Here is a 22,729-nt window from a genome sequence, read left to right as displayed (position 1 = left end):
CCTAATACAGAGGGGACAACCTCCCTACCGTTGTTCTGGGTCCTTGAGACTTACAGCTGCCACTGTGTTCCCTGCACTGGCTCCCAGTGTCCATGTGCATACCTTGTCTTTTTTATGATAAAGTGTTTGCACCTGACAGGGAAGTTCTACTGTCACTATGGCACTATTATGCCACTGTGTTTCCAGGCAGAGAAAGTTTAAAGCTGTTTCTTGCTCAAAGCATTACCTTTGGTTGACCATGGCACTGCCCTCCCTCATGAGAGGCTCTGAGGGACAGCTATGTGGCAGTAAGGCATTCTGCTGTGGGATTTCTTTGCCTGTGGGAGGGTTGACTTCTCTGATCATTTAGAGGACTGTTTCAAAGATACTGGGAGGTGGTTGGTACTTGAGCAAAGCTCACAGGAGTAAAGCACTATCACATGCAAGAGGAGGATTTTTGTGTTTAGTTGTACAGCTTAAATTTGAGCAGAGACCAGTCTTCCAGTGCTTTACAGTCCCCTGCCCCCTTACTACGCTCTACCCTACAGTTACTCAAATTTCTTACAGTTTCCACAGTACTAATTCAACAAGCTTCTGTGAGGCAAAGCTCTTCACCCTGCATCTCAGCTATGGACTGAGGTACAAAAAGACATAGGATTTAGACAGGTTTAAACAAGTTGTCAGTGGCAGAGCAGGCAGATGATTCTGACCTTATTCTTGGACAAAATGTCTTTTCTAGTAGAGCTTGCAACTGGTGCCTTACCCCCAAGTTTTTTCTTTCCACTGCCTAAGGACTTGGGGAACACACTCTCAGCAAAATACTTCCTTACCTTTTTATCATCTCCCAACTCTCTATGTCGTGTGCCACCAAGTCACACCTCTGCCAACTCTGCACCTGTTTGCCCATTCATGGCATTACTGGGGAGGTGCAGTTGTGTTGCAAACTGTGTCAGTTCAAGAGGAGTGAGGGCATTGTGGGGTTGGTGCCATTTCTTTGTTGGCCATGCTGCTTACCAGTATCCCATCTGTTCGGCAGGTACATGGAATTCTTTCCCATCCCCTCCAATGCCAGCACAGACTTCATGTTTGAGAAGAGCGCCAATTACTTTGACACAGAGGTGGTACCAAAACGTGGTGCAGCCCTGCTGCCTCGAGCTAAAATCATTACTGTTCTGATCAACCCTGCTGACCGAGCCTATTCGTGGTATCAGGTAACTTCCCTGCACAGTTCTGTGGGTGGGGGCCAGAGATTCCAGTGGGGTGGGAGATTTCCATAGAGGAGGCAGGCTGCCTGCAGGGTGTGGACAGGTTGGCATACAAAGGCATTTGTGAGCAGCTGTGCTGAGTCAGGGGGGTCTGCACAGAGATATATAAGGTGGAGTCATGTGTTCCTGTTCCTAAATTCAGCTTGTGTTTTTCAGCACCAGCGTGCTCACAATGACCCTGTGGCGCTCAATTACACCTTCTACCAAGTGATCTCTGCGAAATCCCAGGCCCCTCAGGAACTGCGCAACCTGCAGAGCCGGTGCCTGCTCCCTGGCTGGTACTCCACACACCTGGAGCGCTGGCTCACATACTACCCCTCAGGGCAGGTAGGACGTTTGGTAGCAGAGGCTCTCCTGGGGCCCTTTGTAGGTTTACTGTAGAGGAGAGGGGAAAAAACTGATTCATATGCATGTGCTCCCCTTCTGTCTTGTCTTTTGGAAAAGAGCCACCACTTCCTTTCTCCTGTTTTCTCCTATTCAAGTCTGATTCAAGAAATCAGACTTGAATACTCCAATTTTGCACTTTATTGTATTTGTAAAAGTAAATGAGTTCAGGAGGATACTGTGATCTCCTAGAGAGCTCCACAGTACTCAGAAGTTCAGCAAGAACATCAGTGTTAGCACTTCCTTCCTTTCTTCTTGGCAGCCTGCAGCTCAGGGACCCTCTTCAGGCCCAGGTCTTTAGCTACCTGCTGCGGTTTCATTGCTGTGAAGCCTTTAGCTGTCTGCAGAAAGGAAAGCTCACTGCAGAGATGTCAGGATTCTGTTTAGTGTATAAATTTGCAAAATGGCATTTAATAAACAGTATAGACCATTATTGCCTCTAAATTCCCAAGAAGTTTTTAGACTAATATATATATGTATACATATATAGTGTGAGTTAGGATATTTTTTTCAAGTTCCTTTCTGCTGCTGAAGTTATTCTCAGTCCAGCAGGTTTAAAATGCCCATTTAGTCTCTTATTCTCTGCCAAAGCAGCAGAGCCTAAGTTGTTCATTACAGATCTGCCAAGACTAAAAGAGACATGGTAAAGCGTTCTTGGGCTTGTATCTCCTTGCCTTACTCTTCCTGGAGGTTACTGCTGTGAGGAATGACACACAGCATCCTTGTTCTTGTGTGGGCCAGGCTCTCCTGCCTTCCTCCAGTCTTCAGTTCATGTGACTATTTCTCTATTCTGTTCTTTGGAATAGGTAATTTATTAGCACAAATGTTTGTTATTGCCTGTGATATCTGTAACAGGAGAATAATCACAGGTTACAGAAGAATACTTAGCACAATGGCTCCGGACATCTAAAAAGTACACATGAGGTGTCCAGAGACAATCTGTACATGCTACTGCTGGGTCTTAGTGCTTAGTTAAAGAGGGTTTGGCCAAAGACAACTTTATTAAGCAAGGCCTGTCATGATCTACTGTTTTATGGTACTTGTGGCCCAGATCAAAATTTCTCTATCTGTGGTAGCAAATGGGCCACATCCCCCCACTGTGTTGTTCTAGAACAGACGGACTTTGGCTGCCTTTACTCACAGGTGCGAAGGCTGGGGGCAGTTAGAGATCCAGGGAGCTCACAGGTGTCAGTCAGCACAAGCTGGCAGAGGCTCAGGCAGCTGCTCTCTTTTCAGCTTCTCATTGTGGATGGTCAGGAGCTGAGACACAACCCTGCCTCTGTAATGGACAACATCCAGAAGTTCTTGGGAGTTACGCCGCTCTTCAACTACACGCAGGCCCTCAGGTAGGATGCTTTCTCAGCCAGTAAGCTCTTGATTGAAAAAATACTTTTTGTCCCTGAGCACAAGACCTGCAAAGGTTTCAGAGGTGTGCCTAACCTAAAATTAGGTTCAGATAGCATGAGACACTGTATCAAGACTGGAATCACAGCTTAGTCTTTCCAGAAATTATAGGGGAAAGGGTGGCTTTTGGCACCGTCATGGAGAAGCATGAAATTGCTCACAGTAGTAACTATGATGTTTCTTCCATTTGGTCCTCGTGGTTTCAGGGAATTATTAGCACTCCTTATGCTTTGTGTTATACCTATATCTGACAGAAAGTAGGAGGTATGTTAAAAAATGTGTGACAAGCTGCTCATATCTTCACCCAAATGGAAATTAGGGACACACTGCACAGTTTTGAGGTAGAGACTGTTACTACAGAAGACATGGATTTGACAGGTGCCCAGGGCTATCTGAGGGAGTGCTAGGAGAGGCTAACACTGCTACTACGTTAAAGGATATTACTCAGCCGTTACTGTGATCTTGCCCACAGTGCAAGTACAGTTAATATGAATAGATGAAGTGCTGTTGAAGCTGAACTGTGGCCATACCAGTCTTCAGTGGAAACTCTGCAAGCCCACTGGAGATGCTAAATATTGTTCTTTGCAGCTGAAACCTGTGTTTTCACATCATCTCTGCCATCACAGACTATGCTAGCTGAGGCTGGTGGGGGGGCAGCGGGGGCATACAGCAGTTACCCTTTCCTTTTGCAGTAGAGGAGAATCAGTTCAGTTCTCCTCCTGCAGCTGTTTTCCAAGGAGGTGGCACATGGCTCCCCAGGGGAGAGCAGATTTAGAGAAATGTCAGGTTACCTGAGAGCTTTACTTGCTGAAGCCCATGTGCTGGTGGTAAATGGAGTAGTGGTACAGGAGTGGTACTGGCTGGTACCCTTCAGCCAGAGGCAGAAAGTAAATGGTGTTGGACAGCTTGCCTCAGGTTTGGTAGGGTACTTGCTCGAATCTCAAGCTCACCTTTGGGCAACCAAGGGGACAGATCAGACCAGGTCCAGACATGTTTCCCAGCATTGCCTTATACCTGTGTTTTAGCAAGAAGAGAAACACTTGACTCTTTAAACAGTTGGGGGATTCTTGAATACTCAACTATAGTGAGGCGATGTAAAAGAATTTACAAACACTAAAACATTGATTATTATCTCCCCCCCATGAACAAATATTGTAACACCATTTTACCTCTGAAATTTGCATAAAGGTGAGTCACGTTTGTAATGATTTCTTGTCAAAGCAGGCAAGTGCTAAAAAAAAAAAAAAAAGGAAAAAATACCACAAATAAATCACTAAAATAGGGCATATCTACGGAGTTACCTAACTTCTGCTGCTGGTAATTGGGCATGTGGCTGAATCTTTTAAAGACAAGTGTTCTTTTCAGATTTGATGAAGCAAAAGGATTTTGGTGCCAGCTGCTAGATGGAGGAAAAACTAAATGCCTAGGAAAGAGTAAAGGAAGAAAATACCCTGATATGGATTCCTTGGTGAGTAATTCAAATCTCTTGGCAGCAAGAGATGTAGAAACATCGCAGAAAACCAACCTGGATTTTCCTACCATCTGTCCTGATCACCTATGGAATGTGTGTTGAGGGTAACATTTTCTTTCATGCTAACGTGGTCTATTTTTTCCACACAGTCACGGCTGTTTCTAAGAGACTTCTACCGGGAGCACAACATTGAGTTATCCAAGCTGATGAACAGACTTGGGCAGCCCCTTCCAACCTGGCTCCGAGAGGAACTGCAGAACTCCAGCTGGAGCTGAGAGGGACTCCCCTGCCCCCAGTGCCACTGGGATGTGTGGTGCTCCAATGTGTGCTATGATGCCATCTCTTGTCAAGCCAAAACAAATGGACAAATGAGCAGGAGCAGAGAATATGCATGTGGAGCCTTTCCTGACCCTCGGAAAGGGCTGCTGCCTCTGACACTGCCCTGGGGCATAGAGTGCAAGTCATTCTTGAGTATTAATGCTGTGTTACAATTTGACTTTTATTTACAGGACAGATTTGGAATGCCTGCCCCACTTCGAGCAGGGGAGAGAGCAGAGTTAACACTTTCTGTATGTTTAAGTTACTTTTCTCAGTCTATGAAACCGGCACTAGCTGGAGTTAATGTGTTACTCCTCTGAGCCCAGAAGTAAAGACTGCAGAGTGAGCTATTGAGCCTACTGCTGGGAAAAGAGCAGCAGCCTAATAAAAGGGGAATCTAGTCCAGTGAACCCCAAATTCTATCCGTATGTGGTACAGCAAGGTACAAGAATGCCTTGTTCCTCCCCCTGGAGAGCACGGTGGCCATGCCCATCGCTTACAGTGCCACTGCCTGTGGATGTTGGGGACTGCACCTTCTGGGAGACAGCTGTGCTAGACAAGGAAGATTGCCTCTCCTTACCTGCAGCAGTTTGGGTGTGATAGTGTCCAGTGCCTCTGGTCAATGGCAATGGGAGATAAGGCAAAGCTGCAGGTATTGACAGACACAGAATTGCTTTGTTATCTTAAGGAAGAGGTTGCCACATGTGGCAATGTGGCAAGTATGTCTCTGCAGGGACTTCACACATTTCAAAAGATAACCAAGGAGCAGTAAAGTCCCCCTAGAGCACTTTAGAGGCATGTGTCAGTGCAGCACAGCAGCTGGGGGAGGCAAAGCTCAGGTATTGTAAAATAAGGCTGATGAGACAGCTAAAAGCAGATAATTCAATTCCCCATGTCCAGTCAGCTAAAAAAAAAGCAACATTTTTCCCTTTCCAACAACTCCAGGGCCCCAACCACATATTCCAATAGCTAGCACTTTTTTTAAATCTTCTTGCAGTCCAACAATCCAAGGAGAAAAGCAAAAAACAGTCAAAAGTAGGTATTGTTCAGATATAAAGGGAAGGCTTTGCACCAGAAGTGGTTTCCTATGTCCAAAAGGCGCTGTTCAGTTTACTACTTCTGCATGTGGTCAAGTAAGTACACTAAGGTGCTTTGCTGCCTCCTGCAGTTGCTGGATAATTATTCTCAGAGGGAATCCTCCATCATGGTTGTACATGTTTTCTGTCACTGAGCCATGGGCTTCTGCAGTGGTGTGGGCCATCGTCCCTCCTTCCTCGGCACAGGCGGTCCTTGGAGATTGCTGCAGTTCTAGAGAACAGAGGGGCAGGATCCACATGAACACAGGTTATGGAAACTTCCAGTGTCATGAGCTACTTTTCTCCTATCCAGAGAGAAGGTGCTTCAATTGAGCTTTTCCGTTGAGCCTTAGGTATTGTGTATTTCTGAATGAATGGTGCATTTACCATTGTATGTAAATGTATATAGTATGCAATATAGTATTTTATTTCATGTGCCCTTGGAAGGGGTTATTTTGTGCAGCCAAAAAAAAGGATGGAAAGACTAGAAACCGCTCTCTCAGTCCTGTTAAGAGAGAAAAGCCCAACTTCCTGCACTGGATTCATGTATAGCATCATTCACATTGAATGATAATGAAGAAATTCTTGGCTCTCGAAGCTGAGCACGTGTCTGAATAAAGGCTAGAAATAGTAGTAAGTGGAGATTCAATAAATGTACTACTTATTTTTCTTCTCTGTGATGATTTGGAGTGATGTCATGGACCCTAAGCTTGTAGAAGGGTAAGAAAAAGTGAAAAACCTAATCCAGGCCCTAGAGCTGATATTTGGGAGGGCAACAAAGGTGTTTAACTTCGTTTGAAACAACACAGAAACAGTGTCCTAAGGCTGCTCTCTCTGCGAGTGCACTGGTGGGCTTGCAGATGCTGGCACAGCACACAGCCTGCAGTTAGAGACTCATTCTTAGTGGTTTGCAGCAGTTGTGACTTTTAGGCCATCCCTGGCTACTGCAGTGGTTTTCAGCTGCTATTCCTGCCATAGCAGAGCTTGGCTCTGTCCCTCCTGTTCAGGTGTGCCTTGGGCCAGCAGCCCATGAGCAGCTCTACACTAATAAACAACCTCCCAGGGAACTGGAACCAAAACATTGTTTAAATAGGCACAGTCGTGACAGCATTATAAAACAGTCTTACAGCTCTCACTTCTGCATGCACTTCACCAGTAACCACAGATGCAGCAAGGCAGCTGTTTTTACATGCTGCCACAGAAGGTGAGGGATCCCAGGTCCAATGCTACTGCTGCTCCCTTTAACATTTTCCTGCTTTTAATCTGTTGTAGGTTGTCACACAATTACTTCATCCTTTACCTCAGACTGTGGTACATCTATGGGGAGACAGAATTAAACACTAAAAACAAACAAGGTATGAGGAATAAATGTTGGGAGAGGCTCACTAAATGTCAGTGTTAGCATACTGTTGCTAGTCCAGCACTCCAGGCAGCAAAGGGCTGCTCCCTCCCCCCTAGTTGCTTAATTTCTACACTATGCTACTTCTTACTGCTTATGTTAATGACAAACAAATCACCTGCTGTGGTCAGCTCCAACTATAGGATTGTCCTTATCTGATGAAGAACCATTTTCAAATCTGCTACCTCTCCCTGACAGCACATTGGGGCAGAAGCTACCATCTTTCCAGACATCCCTTCAAAGCTGTGGAAACAAACACTGCCTCCCTAAGAGAAGCTTGTATAATATCAGCAGATCTCTGATACCAAAAAAGCCCAAAAAAACCATTTTTTTTTTCAGTGAGAGACACTGATTAATAGGTACTGACCCATTAGGCAGTTAAACATTACAGATCCTTACACTTCTGTAGTGGAAATAAACCTCATCTTCTTGCCTCAACATTTAGTAACAGAACTTTATGGTAAGCAGTTCTCTTCTAAGACAAGGAAAATGCTAAGCACAAAACAGTACCTAAAGGAGGGGGTTTTTTTAAATGTATTAAAATAATATTTCTTTAAATGGGTCAGTTTCCTATGCATCAGACTAAAAAGGAGTAATTTGACCCAGGGATCAGAAGGGCACATGATTCTAAGACAGGTGCATGAAAGGTGAGAATTGGCAAAACAATAATAGGCAACAGCTCTTTGGAATTTGTACTCACATACGACGTCTGGAATTCAATTGGCAAGGTACTTAAAAGTAGGCTGCTACCTCTTTCTATTAGGTACAGGAAATACTGGTACAAGTGTCAACTCTGGAGTGAAGACTTTCTAAGGGAACTGGAGAATTTCTCTGTAGGTGGCAGCACGTATCCATTCTACACAAAAATCTTGAGCTCTGAAAACTGCAATTTTCACTTGATGACAGCACTGCAGAGGTATATATTCCTGGCAGAAGCCTGTAGCTCCTCAAAGTCAGAATGACACACAAAAGTCTAGTGATATGAATCTAACAAGTCACTCAATTAAACTCATCCAGTTGTTTTTCAGCCCTTACACTCAGCTGGAAAGAGCATCCTTTGATTCCTTGCTGATCATTTTGCTCCAGCAGTCAATAGTAACATGGCCAGAAAAGCAATGACAAACCCACAACCACCCATCAAAAGATCCCACCTTCAATATAATCATGCCAAAGGCAGCTAAATTCAAGCACAGAAAGAGAAAACACAAAATATTTTAAATAAACTGTAGTTGAGAGTCATTCGGTCTAGCAGTAGGGCTTAAAAGCATAATTGTACAACAGTCATGGTCATCAAATGCTAAGAAGTCCTCATGGCCCAACCTACCCTTTTACTTTCTGCACCTTAGTTCAAAAAACTTTTTGAACTAGTAGCAGACTGAGCACACTTTTCCATTTTGGAACATAATCTTCCCCATTACATCCTGCCCCTCTTTTAATGTCTAGATAAGACAAATACAACTTTCCCACCTCTTATAGAAAATTATTTCAAATTTATGTCATGTTGTTACAGCTGTTGACTTCTACCAGGAGGCAGTGAAAACCTTCATGGATACTTCAGTGGTTACTCCTTTTCCACTGACTGGGGTTTCAAGGCTGTTCTGTGCACTCCAGCCCTGTCTAACACCAGCTAAGAGGGCGCTAAATAAGCTGGGAGAGTAAAAGCCTGTATTCTGCTCCAAAATACAACAGTAACAGGCTTGATAAAACCCATGCAAAAAATTTAAAAAGTTTAGTTTCAACAACTCTGCAGAAGGCTGTTTCTGAATGGGCTCTCCAAAAAGAAAAATACATATCCAATAAATAGTAAGGACCATAAACAAAACTAGCCAGAAGCAGGCTTTTCAGCTGATTCCAGCCATATGTGTTGGTAGGCATGTTGCTTCATCACAGGACAACTCCAACTCACCTTGTTTATGGGCTGTAAAGACATGGAAGTCCAAAGGCAAATACTGTTCTGCTAATCCCTATTCCTAGAAAGTGCCTCCAAAAAAGCCTTTCATAGATGAGAAAGATGGTTATAGGTGAATATGTCCAGAGAAGGAGGAGGGGAGCCAGCTTTCTGAGAGTTTGGCATAGCTGACCTACACAGAAAAAAGAGCCTCTACAGCATGTGTTCCAAGGAATGAGGCTTGCAATGACTGACTAAAACCTTTATTTTATCCATTCCATAAGAGCAAAACCCACACTATTCCTTACAATGAAGTCCAGTCTTGGCATATCTTCTGCCAACTACACTAATGCCAAGATTTATTATGCCAAGACAGCCCTAAAGACTCAGAAACCATGCAGAGATCAACAGTTACAGTTCCAGAAATGCTGCTGTCCCAGTACAGGATAAGAATGCATGAAGACAAGGGTAATGACACTACATGGCCACCCACTAATGTCCTTAGGGAAGAGGACAGGGAAAAAAGGCCCTTTCACTTACTGTATCTCACCTTTATCTTCTGACACTATCTCCCTTACATTTTTAGAGGTATGGTCCCTACTGTATATACATAAAACGAGACACAGAGGGACTCTCCATTTTTAAGAAACCCCTTCTAAGTATCCTAACACTGGAACACCATTTGCTTTTATCTGCCTCTGTTGATTCTTGACAGAGCACAAAGCACACACCTGTGCACCATGGCAGATTGTTTAGCTGAAGTACCTACAAAACTTTCAGTGCAGACACGGGGTTAACTCACAGTGCAAGGCTGCCCTTAGCACACTGCCTAATTAGGGCTAATAAGCAGTTCAATCTTCAACACTAGCGGGACAGTGAAAACCAGCCCACAGTATCTTGCAGTAAAGACATCAGTCACTTCTCAGTGGGTTTCATCTGCACCTGTACAAATTTGATTTCTCCAACTCCCCACTGAAGTGAGCTGTTATTTCCAGAGACAGTAAAAGCTAAGAGGGAAAGTGTATTTCCTGTAGGCACAAGAGGAACCAAATATGGCAAATGAAAGCAAGTGATTGGGAACAGAGGACACGGGAAGAAGTAAGGTCTAAAGACCTCATCTTACCTTCAGGAACAGACAGTGAATTGGACTTCACCAAACGTGACAATAACCCATTGCGAGGTCTCCCATCACAGAATATCATCTCTCTTCATGCAACTGGGGGCCAGGCCCTATCCAGACAAATACCTGTAGCTATTAGTACTCACTAAATTCAGCATTTACTGCCCAGCCTAGGAAGAGGTGGTAGCCAGCACAGAAGAAGTTTCTCAGTCATGTAAAATCATTTCTACACTGGAAGCATCCAGCTGCTGTGGCAGCTGGCCTTGACTGCAGCCACTTCATCTGTTGCTAGCAAGGCAAGGTCCTAGACAGAGATCACTTACATCCTAGAGATCAAAGTGAAAAAACATGGGTTAACTGAAAGGCAAAGGAAATTTGAGTTGCCTGAAACCTCTTTTACAAGTCTTCTACTGAAACATCTTTTCAGAATTTCTAAGCCTGTGTTTTTTCCCACTCCTGGAACAGTGACCAAACTAACAAAACTGCAGTGGGTAATAATTTTTGTTTAAACAGGCCACCAGGGCTCATCCCATTTCTTACAAAGGAAAAATAACAGCCTCCCAGCCACATGGCAAGGAAAAGCATCATTATCTCCTTTCTCACTTTCTCCTGTCCTTGCTCAGAAATATTTCTGTGGGACATGGCTCAGGAATAAAAAATTAACAGGTGCAGAGATCCAGAACTGAAAGTGTCTTCTGGAAGACCTAAATGAGAGCGCAGCACCTCCACACAGTCCCCATCTCTGTCTGCTCACTCTGATGAATTTTTTCAGAGGCAAAATTGGAAACTTCTGAAATGACCAACCCGTGACTCATACCACCGAGCTGCTTGTTCAGCCAATGTCAACTTGAGGTGACATTCCCTGGCTCTTCCTCTGATTGGGCTCTGCAGCTGCTGGAAGACAAGCCTGATAGGGTCCCTCATATAGAAGCAGTGCAATCTGTATGAGGACTAGAGTGGGTAAAATAACCAAAGAGAGAAAGTTTTGAGCACAATGAGAGATAATGAGCATTGTGATTTCTTTTGGTCTTTATGAGAACTACACAGAATGAAAGCAAGTACACTTCCAGACAAAGTCCATTCTAACCTCAGAGTAAACAGTTCCACTGTATTTTCCCAAAACTAAGATACTGGTGATAGTGCTCTCATTCTCCTGGTGTTTTATAATTACAGTAGTCTGAAAACTTGCCTGCTCAGGGTCTAAATGTAGTCTTCTAATAGATTTCACAGATAAGGCTCTGATTTCATTTCCCTATTCAGTCCAAATCCTTACTGCAATCACTTCTGCTCCTGATACTTAACGTTCAGCTCTTTTGCTCATTTCCCTTCTGCGTCCTGCCTTCTAAAAGATGCTCCCTTCTCTTCCACAGATTTTCTCCTATAGCAGTAGAAAGGAAAAGATTAGACTTTATTAGACAACTCACTTTTTTCGAGCTCCTTTTGCAGTTCTGAACATGCAAGAACCAGAGAGCACAGAAAGTGTTCTAGGAACCCAAACCTTCCAGACATAAGGCTGTGCTCTCCAGTCAAATCCAGAAGTTTTGCCCAATCACAGGAAGCTCATAATCAACATGGACTTTACTTTAAAACCCACAAAACTTAACACATTATTACGAACATCTGCATTTATAATTAGCATGTAGCTAGACACTTTATGGAGGAATACAAGAGGCTGTAAGGAGATCTTTATAAATAGTTACTGTTGCACAATCAGAAGTAGAGGAACCTCAGTAATACTCTCTGGCCTGTGCAGTACACAAAGTCAAACCAAAGGAGCCTGGTTCATCTGTTTTGCCCTGTGCTTAGGGGTTACCTTGTTTATTTTTTAAGAGTATCATTGAAAATATTAAATACAAACAGGCACATAATTCTAACTTGCAGAAACAAAATCCTTCCGATTGTCATTGACTAAACCCAAGTAAGAAGCAAAATATATTACTGCTGAGAAACTAGCTTCTTAACATCCATGATTATCTGCCTTTCAGTTGTAAAAGCCCTGAAATTTATGTGCTTGTACACTTCAGCTTTCTAAATTTAATTTTCTGCAATGCTGTCCCTATTGGATATCTTTCATAGTCCACCAAGTATCCCTCTAAACACATGGGAGCAACCCACTCGCCTTCTTTAACAATTACATCAAGGAGGGGCAGCTGCTGTTTTGCTTGATACTTTGGAAATACACCGCTCTGCATTATCACACATTAATGGTGTCAAGAATAGAAAAGGAACATAGTGACTGACAGAACTGTAGGCAGAACATCCCAGGCTTGCTACCAACTCTCTTGACAGTCATCAACAACCCAGTCCACACATACCTCAGTCTCTGCAGAGGCACGTTGTTCTCAGAAAACTACCAGGCAAGAAACCTTCGGCTCAGAGCTTGTGTAAAAGCTCTGGCCTCCTGCTTTGTGCTGGATTGCTGTTCCCCAAGGCAAGGCAGCTATCTACCAGGGCACACAAGAGCTCCCATTGGCACACAGCCGGCCAGCTCCATCAGACTGTCGACATCATAGCAGAGAGAAGAGAGAGTCAGTCTAAGAAAACGAGTGTTTAATCAGGAAACGAGAAGAGACGAGGGATAAGAAACTGATTACAGGAGAGTAATACCCCAGCCAAAAGAAACAGGATTGTACAATTTGTAACAACCAGGATCAAAACATTCTATGAGCCAGCAGTACCCAGTGAGGGACACTCCTGAGAAAGAGCCCAAGCACTTCTGGCAGTCTCCAGGCAGCTCAGCGCAGTCATGGACTGACTGCCCAAGCTCCAGCCTCTGCCCTCAGCTGCTGCTGCAGAAAGCCGCCGAGGTGGCCCTGGCCCTGCTACTCCAGCCTCAGCTTCTCTCAGCAGGAGTTGCTGAAAGGGATGGAGGAAGCACTCACTGTGCACAGCAGTCCCAGCCACTCCCAACAGGAGATGGTGTGTGGAGTAAGAGAAGCCCATACAAAAAAAAAAAGTTTACATATTTATAAATGCCAAAATAAATATTTAAGACAGAATCCCCAACCCCTCTAACATGTGCGCAATCACACTGCAAACTGCTCGCAGGACAGCCTCCTGGGGCTCAGGGAAAAAAGCAGTGACTACACCACAGGGCAGCCAGCTCAACTTCCTTCTCATTTCCTGATGCTTCTGAAGCCTGCAGCCCACTGAAAAGGAGGAGGAAGAGCGAGCAAAGCAGAGCGCCAACACGCAACAGTGCTGGAGAGGAATGTCATGGTATAAATACATCAGATCAGTGGTTTCCAACAAGTTAAAACTAAAATAAAAAAAGACACCAGAAGGAAGGATGGTGTAAATGGAACTACAACTATGTTGGGCAAAGGGTTGTGTGTCCATGGAGCTCCGCCTGATGTCACGGTGAGAAGGTGGTCATTTCCAGAGAGACTCTTTGCCACAGGTCCTTCGTCTGCTTGCTGCGCTTTAGGTTCTGGATAATATCATTAAACTGCATCATGCCCATAGGAGTCAGGCAGAAGGCGCTTCTGGCGCTGCGGATGGCATTCACAAAGTCATCGTAGTCAGCTGGAGTGAGATGGATCGCCCGATGATGGATGTACTGGATGGGAACAGGGAAAGAGCCTTAAGGTATTTGCTCACCACTCTCATGCTGGTGACACTCAGAGGACTCAAGCTCTCAGGGCAATATGTCACATGATCCTGTTACCCACCAGGAGTCCCGAGACTCAGTGGCTCTGGCAGAGGAGAACTATCTCAAAAGCCAGCAGTGCTGTATCCTACGCCCCCCAATACAGCCAAGGCCAGTGCTCCCTCAGAGCACCAAAATGCAGCACAAGGCATCAGCAGGTGCTCTCCCCTTCACGAGCACTGAACTGGGCCGTAGTACAGTGCTAAAGGGCCAGGTAATGCTCCACACCACCAGCATCTAACCCTCACACTTCTCATTCTGCAGGTTACACAAGGGGACCCAGCCTGCTCACGAGACATCTGCTTTGCTAAGGCGTACGGAGTAAGTGGGTTTACGGAGTAAGGCTTACACTGAGTGGAAAACATAGCAAAGAAAGTTCAGAAAGTTTAAAAGCAGGGGTAGCATTTGGAGTGAGGAAGACACAGAACCACCCCAGCCTTCACGGAGAGCACAGGAGGCAAGAAGCCTTGGAAGAAGCAGTACAATGAGTTCCTCTGTATGGCAGCCTCCATACAGGCAAGTGATACCTATTCTAGTCCCTGCTGAGGGAGAGGGATGCATCAGGCAATGGACCAGTTCAGCTACCAGTACCCAAGGCCCCTTCTCCTCTGCACATGCACACATAGGCAGTACCTGCAAGGTAGGTAATGGCCTGGCAGCTTTGACAGGCAGGAAGACAGGCCACAGTTTACCTGCAAATAGGCCTGTTGGCACCTCTGCACCAGCTGGTGGAAGGCTGGGGTGCGCAGGTGGTTGTGCACATGGGCAGGGTTGAGCCTCTGTAGAGCTTCCATGATGATCTCCTGGAGCACGAAAGGGCTCAGCACCCCCTTGGCTGCACCAACGCAAAACTGATGCACGTAGTTTACACCTGCACAGGAAGGAGAAGTCAGAACAACAGTGTTAGAATGAGAGACACACAAGAAATCACATACTTCCCAGCGAGAACCTGGATCTGGAGCACCTTCTTCTCAGTGTAATGCATCCTCCAGCAGGCTTGGGGGAGACAGGCTAGCACACTCACAGGGACAAGAGAACATTCTGATTTATCCATCAGGTCTGAGGAGAAACCAGGTACCACCTCAGTCACTGGTATTTCAAAGTTCACCTGTCTTTAAGGAGGATATGAAAGAAAACTGATGTGGCAAGGTAACTAGAGAGACATTGCACCTTCTCCATTGTTTTCTGCCTGCCCATCCAGGAAGCACCTAGATGTCCCAGCACTCAGGCCTTAAGGAGGCTGTAGACACTGCTTCCTACAGTGGAGCTTTGCCAGCAGGAGCAGCAGAAGCTGTGCCACCAGACAGGCTGTTTGTAAGGGTGGTTGGTTTTTTCAGTTCTTACTGCTTATGAAAGAACTAAAAAAATGAGCTGACAAAAAAGATCCAAGAGCAAAATAGAAGTAAAAACAAAACAAAACAAAACAAAAAAACCTAAACAATTGGTGGTTTGAGCACCTACTGCTATAAAAGGTTCTTTACAGAAGGTATAAATGTACATAAGAAAAAGGAATACCTACAATATAGTGGAAAGAGAAAAGAAAGAATTACTGTTAAAGAATGGAAGAGAGACACGCTCTGAACCCTATCCAATCTCATGTACTTCATCCAGTGCCTCAAAATTGAACAGCATGCCCACAGAACCCAGAAACTGGACAAATGGCTGGATGAAAGAACAGTAGGGATCTTCTGAAACACTCTCAGGAATGGGATCGACATCAGGCTCACCCAATTTTTGAAGTTTCACTCCTTTGAGAGCTTTTTCCCACCATGGTCCAAATCCCAGCAAGTGAATTTCTGTTGAAGTACTGCTCCGAGCCTTACCTAACTTTGCAGCTAACCCAAGGAGCCATTTTACATCCTCTGTGTAGGGTGGGCTGCGGGAGAAGTTGTTGGGATGGTCGTTGTGAGCTCTTCGGCCAAGCATCTCCAGAGCCAGCATCCCTGTGAGAAAGGGGCAGCCACAGTCAAGCAGCACTTCTGCCCAGTAAGACTTAGTCCAGCATTTGACTCACTGCAACACAATCTGAAGGCCTGCCCTTCAGCAACAGAAAATTCCATTGCTGCAAAGAGTCCAGACAGAAACAAAAGGCTCCTCTTGGAGCCTGCCAGCACAGAAACTATCCGCAAGAACATCTGGATCTGCTGCTTCAGGCTGGGAAACCTGCACAGCCATCGCCCCTAACTAGAGCTGCAATGAGACACTCCACAAGCACCTACCACAGTGTCAAGCAGACAGCCCCAAAAGCTGCACCACAAGAGGTGTCCTGAAAGCAATGCTTTTGATCTAAATTTTGCAACAGAGAAGCTACCCAAACCAACCTGCTCTGCTGCAAAGACAACAGGCCAACACTGAGCTGCAGTACTGCCAATCCGCAAACATTTCACCTACGCCATTACAGCTCTTCAGGCAAATCCTTCCACTTAAATAGTTCTCAAATACCAACATGTGCCGTGTCTTGATCTTCCAGACCTTCTTCTGTGCCTGTGCCTCTCTGTTATTCAGGCTATTAAACGCCCTTCATGGCTTACCACTTACCACTGTGACCTTTTCAATGACAACTGCACCCCTTTCTAGCTAACAAGTACTTTCTGCTCTAGCTTTCAACAAAAAAACTCAAGCAACCTTCGGACAGCTTTCCTTCCCTTTTCTTGCTGTTTTTCTTTCTTTGCTGGCTTTGCTCATCTTAGAGGCTCCCTTCTCCTTCCCCAGGCATCCACTGGGTTGGACTACAACTATGTACAAGTAGTTTACTACCTACTACAACAGTAGCTTACTGAAATCTAAGCTCCTCTCACAAACCCTAAGACTGATACCCTTGTAACAATGGCAGTTCAGGCACAGACTATCTCCTCATAACCAGTATGACTGGGAAAGGAATGCTAATTACACACCCACACTTCACAAAATGTAAGTTCCCTCTGCATCTCTCTTCAACAACCTAACAGGAAAGGCACAGGGCACACCCCTCTGTGCCTCTGAAAACTCATCTGGTTTTAAACTAGAGGTGTACCTTCACCATCCATGAGCAGCAGGAACCAAATACCATTTTTCCATATAGTCACAACTTGCACAGTCACATCCTCAGAGCCCTATCCAGACTCCTTTACGTACATCTGCTGAAAGGCAAGACTCTTCCCAGCTCTAACCCACTCAGCTTTCTCTTCTGCTCTGATGGTCCTGAAAAGCAATTGTTCAATCTTCTAACGCTTTACCTTAATTTTTAGCCTCCACATATGAACATCAACTTGCTTTTCCCGTGACCCTAAGACGCCATCACTCCCAACAGTAGCAAATTGCCAAATGACAGTGAAAACCTGCAGCCCTGCCCTGAACCCCTCTCGAGGAGGCTGTAGAAACCCACTTGGCCATCCTTACCAACTCGGTATGCGGAGTGGAGGTAGTGCAGACCCTGGGGGCTCACAGGCTGACTGTGCTGCTCATCCTCGGCAGGAAAACCCCCTGTAACAAGGGAGTTGGGCTGTGAGGACAGAGGTGTCAAGGAAGCCCCCTGAATCGCTGGGAACGTTGATCCTGCATGGACACTGCCTACTGAAGAGAGCAAAACAGCAGCATTAGGACCCGCCACCAGCCTAAAAGAAAGTTTACGTGGGACATCATCTCCTTCATGTGACCGCCCCCTGCCAATGCAGTGTTCTGTTCCCCTAAACAGAACAATACAGCAACCGAAACCCACAGACTTAAAACTGAAATACCATGGGCCAGGAATATCTCTGTTTTGATTGCAAGCTGGGCCTGAAGGAGTCAGTTACGTGCGTGTCCACCTCTTCTGCAGTATCTCACAAACATGCACAACATCTCTGTTTTACATGTAAACCCATGTGTTGGCTCAAAGGTCTTTGCTATTATTAAATGAAATGTTTGGTTCTGCTTTCTTGTCCCAGGAAACGAGCACATGTATGTCTACACCTGATGAGAAACTGCTGAGGAAAATTACTGAGCAGGAGCAGTATTAAGTCACTCAAAGATCAAGTCCAACAATGCAAGGTTCTTCCACTTTTGCTGTAAGACAGCTGTCACTCCGTTCAGGTACCATGCAGGAAGTGTTACTGGAGGCTGACCTCCAATCCATTCTTGGAAAGAACAGCCACTGCATATACTGGCAGCATGTATCAACAGTAATAACAGCAAGGAGACTCGAGAAGCTGTCGCCTTCAGACACTTAGCTAGTATGAGCAAAATCAAGGGAAATCACAGGTTTCAAGTGCAAATCCATTGCATTGTACCACCTGAACTTGTACTGACAGCAGTTAACACTGAGCCAGTAAGCTGTACTCTGACAACAGGCTCAAGTTTATCTAACTGTCCCTTCTCAAGAAAGGTACAGAGAGCAAAAAGCAAGGTTTGCTTGAGAACTCCAGAGCAGACATGCCATTAGATGTGTGCACGTTGTTACCCTTACTTCATGGCTTCGTTGTGGTGCTACACCAGCTTGAGTAATGCTCCAAATTCCATTTTTTTTTTTCCCCTCCACCTTTACCAGTGAATGTTTGAATACCTGAGAACAATGTGCCTCCCAGGAAAGATCTGACCTCCTCGACTAAGGAGACACACAGTGCCAAGCAACCCACAAAGTGGGGCAAAATTCATGCTGCGTTTGAAGCCTGGCCAGGGAGAGTAACCCACAAGAATGAGATGAACTATTGCCAGAGCTCAAGTATCACCACATGACTACATACTCCAGGAACAGTGAAACAGTATTCTAAGAACTGAAAACAGAAGTTTATGCAAGTCATAAACAATGGCAACTGAAAAGGGTGGGGTTATTTTTTCCTTTTATTATTTTAAGTGTTCTAGGATGAATTAGCACTTTCTCGAAGGTTCATAACTCTTTGGAGGAGTACAGAAATGGTTTCTAACAATTAAGAGTCACAGAATCAGCTCAGAACTAAGGTTGTCAGCTGTTAGATCTTAAGGCCTTTAGGGTTACTCTGTTTGCTTTTGTGGTGGTTTTTTGGCATCAAAATACAAGATAAAATAACTGAAAAGATTCTCCTGATACTCTGAATATGAAGGAAGCCAACACAGCTCTTCAGTGTTTTTCCACATACTAGTCTTCCAGCACCTGGTGAGTTGCAAAACACTGTACAAATAGGCAAACATTACAGCCTCTCCAGTGAGGGGATAAAGACTGGGTTAGCCATGACCAACTCGTGGAAAACCCCATGGCAATGACAGTATGTCCACAATTCAGTCAACATCTGCTATTCCAGTGCTACACACTACTTGATGGATCTTCACCACCACTGAAGCCCTAACACAACACGAGAGCAATCATTCCCATTGCCATTGCCATGACTCTGCCAAAACATCTGTCCTCTCTACACAAGTTCCACATTTTGGGTACTGGCTGCCTCCAATCCATCAGGCAGGAAAAGACATTTATTAGTGCTTCTGTAGCGGAAGTCTGCCTGCTCCCTGCTTCCTGCACTGACCCAAAGGAATCACAAGAGCCTACCCATGATCATCTTGTGCTCACCTTGCCCAAAGAAGAGGGGGAATTAGGCTCTTAGAAGTTAGAAAGGCCAGGAGGGCTCCAAACATGCTTTAGACTAAAGGCCAAAACAGTCTTATACTGGAAATTTAGCTAAACAGAAAGAAATCTCTGCTAGCTGAATCGGGCCCCCTTATGAATCCCAGTACCCCTGAGCATGCACATCTTTAGAACAGGGTGAATTTGGCCAGAACTCTTCAGAGCAATAGCCCTCGTTCCACCTGCAATCAGTGAGGAACAGGACTTAACTGGGGTACAGCCCCAAGACAGTTAATAAACCTGTGCTACACACAGCCCAGAGCTGTAACACTTACTCGCTACATTGGAAGACAGCGACAGTCCAGTCTCACTGTGATAGGGATGCACGGCAATCTGCGTCATGGATGGGACGGGCACGCCAGGGAAGGACACTGCTGTAGCTGCCAGCGATGGTGTTGTTACAGAATAAGGGTACTGCGCTCCTATGAATGCTGGATGGACACCCTAAAACAGAAGGTAAGTAACAGTCATGTCTACTTTGCCTAAAAGTCTAGAAATTGTTAAAAACACGGTGTCCCCATGCAAACCCCAGAGCATGGAAAGTCCAGTCTAACAAGGGAAAGGAAGCACAGGAAGAACCTTGCACCACATGAGCATTACATCTGCTTGCTCCTCCTCCCATTAAAAATGCAATCAGTTTGCAGAAAACCACTCCAAGATCTTCAAAAATAGGCAAAGGTTAAAATAACCTTTATTTGGTTTTCCCTCTGTAGTCTCCATTTACCTGCAAGCTATCAAGAAAACAAGGTTTCTGTCCAGTGCCTTCTGAGAAACTATAGAGCAATGGAAATTAAAAACTACTGATGTATTATATTTTATATTCTCTTGAAACTTTAAATGCAGCCACAAAAGGCTGCATATCTGAGCTGGGAGGCCAAAGTAAGTACCACCAAATGGCAAGTGAGAGCAGAAGCTAGATCTCAAGTCATGGCAGGTCTGAGCCCCATGCTCTTCCCAGTCTGACTTACTCCCTCTGAAGCAGCCAATAAGGTCACAGTAAATGAACAGGGCACAGTCAAAACTCACCTGTGGGTATGCTGAGCCAGGGACTGGGAAGACAGCTGGGCGTGGCACATGCTGGATAGTGTGTCCAATATACTGGGGATTACAGGGGATGTGAGTCTGAAGGGTGGTGTAAGGGTGGAGACCCTGCGTGTGTGTATGTGCCATTGCCGGCCCTGCCACTGTGTGCTGCTGGTACATGGTCGACCCCACAGAGATCACTGGCATGACTGTTGCTGCCGCAGTTACTGCAGCTGCCACTGTCACAGTGGTCGGCTCCGAGGTCACCCGGTTGTCCGTCAATCCACGTGCTGCTTCAGACGTGGCCCGTGCTCCGCTGGCACTGCAGCCAGTGGCACCTTCTCTCTGGGCTGGGGTCCCGCCAACAGTCTGTTCGTAAAGCCAGTACCACTGATGAGCTACTTCAAACAGGACTTCCGGGTACACACCACCTCCTTTGGCTGCCTCTTCTACTGCCATGCAGGCCTTTTCCAGCATCAGGTTGTCCTGGGAGCAGTGAAACAAAAGTAGAAGTTAAGAATGTAAAATCAGAAAGACAAGAAGGAAAAATTACAACAGGAGAAAAGTATCAGGCACTCTAAAATGACCAAACAGATGCAATGCAGCAGAATAACCACTGTTATTCATGAAACATAAGAAACACAAAGAACTGGGATTAAGGCTGTGCAGTAGTAAGGAGCCAACCCCACAAGTAACAGCAGCACATCCTTGATGCTAGAAATCAGCTGCACTAGCCAGCTGCCACATGATGCTCACCTGTTCCTTACACTGCACCAGAGCCCTCTGGATCTCATTTGGGTTCAGGGCATGGGCATGAGGTAGGCAGCTGAGCGCCAGTTCAGCAGCCGCCCGCACCATGTTGGAGTCTCTGGCCCGTGAGGCTCTGTCTGCCAGTGATGCCACTTCTGGGGGAGTTAGATGTCCATCCCAACACTCGACCAAGATGTTCAAGGCGGCACTACCAATCTCCATGGCCTGCCCTAAGAGGAAGAGAGAAGACTCTCACACCACTGTATGCCCAGCACAGTTACAGTCAGTTTTCCCTCAACAGCAGGTGCACTCCTCACTTCCCTCAGGAGCAGCAACAGAGCCCAGCTGCTTCCCTTAGGCTTCAAGTCAAATTTAGGCACTTCCTCCCAAAACACATGACAGACAAGAGCCCTCAATAAACAAGTGGTGAGTGAGAATACGGTTTTCAAAGTTAAGTTTAAGATGTATTTGAAATAGCGAAAGGAACTTGCTATAGCTGATTTTAGTACCCACAAACCAGTCTGGACTGTCGGTCTATTTCCATCACGTCAGGAAAACATGAATTTTCAAGGGTGTGTCTTTCAGGCTCCTAGAAGCCATATGGATAGGTAGTACGTTTCGGTGCAAACAGAAGGAGGAGGAAAGTGAAACACTGAACACAGCCAAAGAGCATGTTCTGTCTCTTCAGCATACCCCTGAAGGTGAAGACCAGTCCCTGTGTGAGAAGTGGGCGTTTTGCAGTACAAACACGAAGCAAGAGGTCACAAGAACCTTCCAGGCCAAAGCAAGCACCACTGTGTAAATCACTGGGGCTCAGCTCCTATAGCCAGCTGCGTGAGCTGCTTACGTGGCTGCTACAGCACATCAGCATCACCATTTTCAGGACTTGTCTCCCTGCCCTTGTTTCAGGGCTTGTCTCCCTGCCCCCCTTCCTGCCCGAAAGTAAGCTTCCCAGTAAAGTTTTGCTGTAACCTGTGATCCAAGAGACATGGGAGGAGTAAGTTCGAGAGAGCCAGTTGGGAGACACGAAGTTGTGCAGCCCTAGTGCATACAGCCCGATCTCAAAGGCGCAGAGGTGAAGGTTGCGGTGTGGTCCCTGGTGCCCACCGCTGGAGGAAGGGTGGGTGAAGATAGAGGTACTGCTGTTTCCACCTGCTTTGATAAGGACTGTCTTGGCCAATTCAAAATAGAAGTGAGCAGCTGCCTCTGAGGGCTGGTTTGGGACATGAGGAGCGTGGCTCTCCAGACGCCTCCCTTTATACCTAGAAGAAAGACAGAGGAATCTTTCAGACAACAAATATCCCAAGTTTGCTAGCTGGAATGCAGAGTTCCTGTCTTTAGGGTCCAGAGGAAACAAAGCAAATTTTCCCAATAAAATACTTCCTGATGCACACATGCTAGCTCCCTGAGATCAGGCCTCAAGGTTGCCTCTGTGCATTGCTATTATTC

The 22,729-nt window shown here is 45.6% G+C and overlaps 2 protein-coding genes across 4 annotated transcripts in view; one reads left to right on the top strand and one right to left on the bottom strand.

The window, feature by feature from the left end:
• Window positions 1–6,572, top strand: part of NDST2 (N-deacetylase and N-sulfotransferase 2) — a 67,392-nt gene extending 60,820 nt beyond the window's left edge. For both annotated transcript variants that reach the window (XM_027720029.2, XM_039377885.1), the window contains 5 exons: window positions 1,016–1,190; window positions 1,401–1,571; window positions 2,865–2,974; window positions 4,398–4,500; window positions 4,653–6,572. In XM_027720029.2, the coding sequence (XP_027575830.1) occupies window positions 1,016–1,190; window positions 1,401–1,571; window positions 2,865–2,974; window positions 4,398–4,500; window positions 4,653–4,778 (685 nt within the window). In that variant the 3' untranslated portion in view covers window positions 4,779–6,572. The remainder of the gene's footprint in view (window positions 1–1,015; window positions 1,191–1,400; window positions 1,572–2,864; window positions 2,975–4,397; window positions 4,501–4,652) is intronic.
• Window positions 6,573–12,833: 6,261 nt separating this feature from the next.
• Window positions 12,834–22,729, bottom strand: part of ZSWIM8 (zinc finger SWIM-type containing 8) — a 58,753-nt gene continuing 48,857 nt past the window's right edge. Inside the window, exons 19-26 of one of the 2 annotated variants that reach the window (XM_027720009.2) lie at window positions 22,253–22,542; window positions 21,287–21,510; window positions 20,534–21,016; window positions 19,783–19,951; window positions 17,332–17,505; window positions 15,777–15,896; window positions 14,646–14,824; window positions 12,834–13,863 (exon numbers count right to left, since the gene is read on the bottom strand). In XM_027720009.2, coding sequence (XP_027575810.1) covers window positions 13,660–13,863; window positions 14,646–14,824; window positions 15,777–15,896; window positions 17,332–17,505; window positions 19,783–19,951; window positions 20,534–21,016; window positions 21,287–21,510; window positions 22,253–22,542 — 1,843 coding nt within the window. In that variant the 3' untranslated portion in view covers window positions 12,834–13,659. The remainder of the gene's footprint in view (window positions 13,864–14,645; window positions 14,825–15,776; window positions 15,897–17,331; window positions 17,506–19,782; window positions 19,952–20,533; window positions 21,017–21,286; window positions 21,511–22,252; window positions 22,543–22,729) is intronic. The other variant, XM_027720016.2, reaches the window with a different exon arrangement.

The sequence above is a fragment of the Pipra filicauda genome, unplaced genomic scaffold (genome assembly GCF_003945595.2).
Source record: "Pipra filicauda isolate LSUMZ 115617 unplaced genomic scaffold, ASM394559v2 scaffold96_size2947999_pilon, whole genome shotgun sequence".
Taxonomy (NCBI): Eukaryota; Metazoa; Chordata; class Aves; order Passeriformes; family Pipridae; genus Pipra; species Pipra filicauda.
The sequence above is the reverse complement of the archived record's forward strand: the minus strand, read 5'-3'. Positions and strand labels throughout refer to the sequence as shown.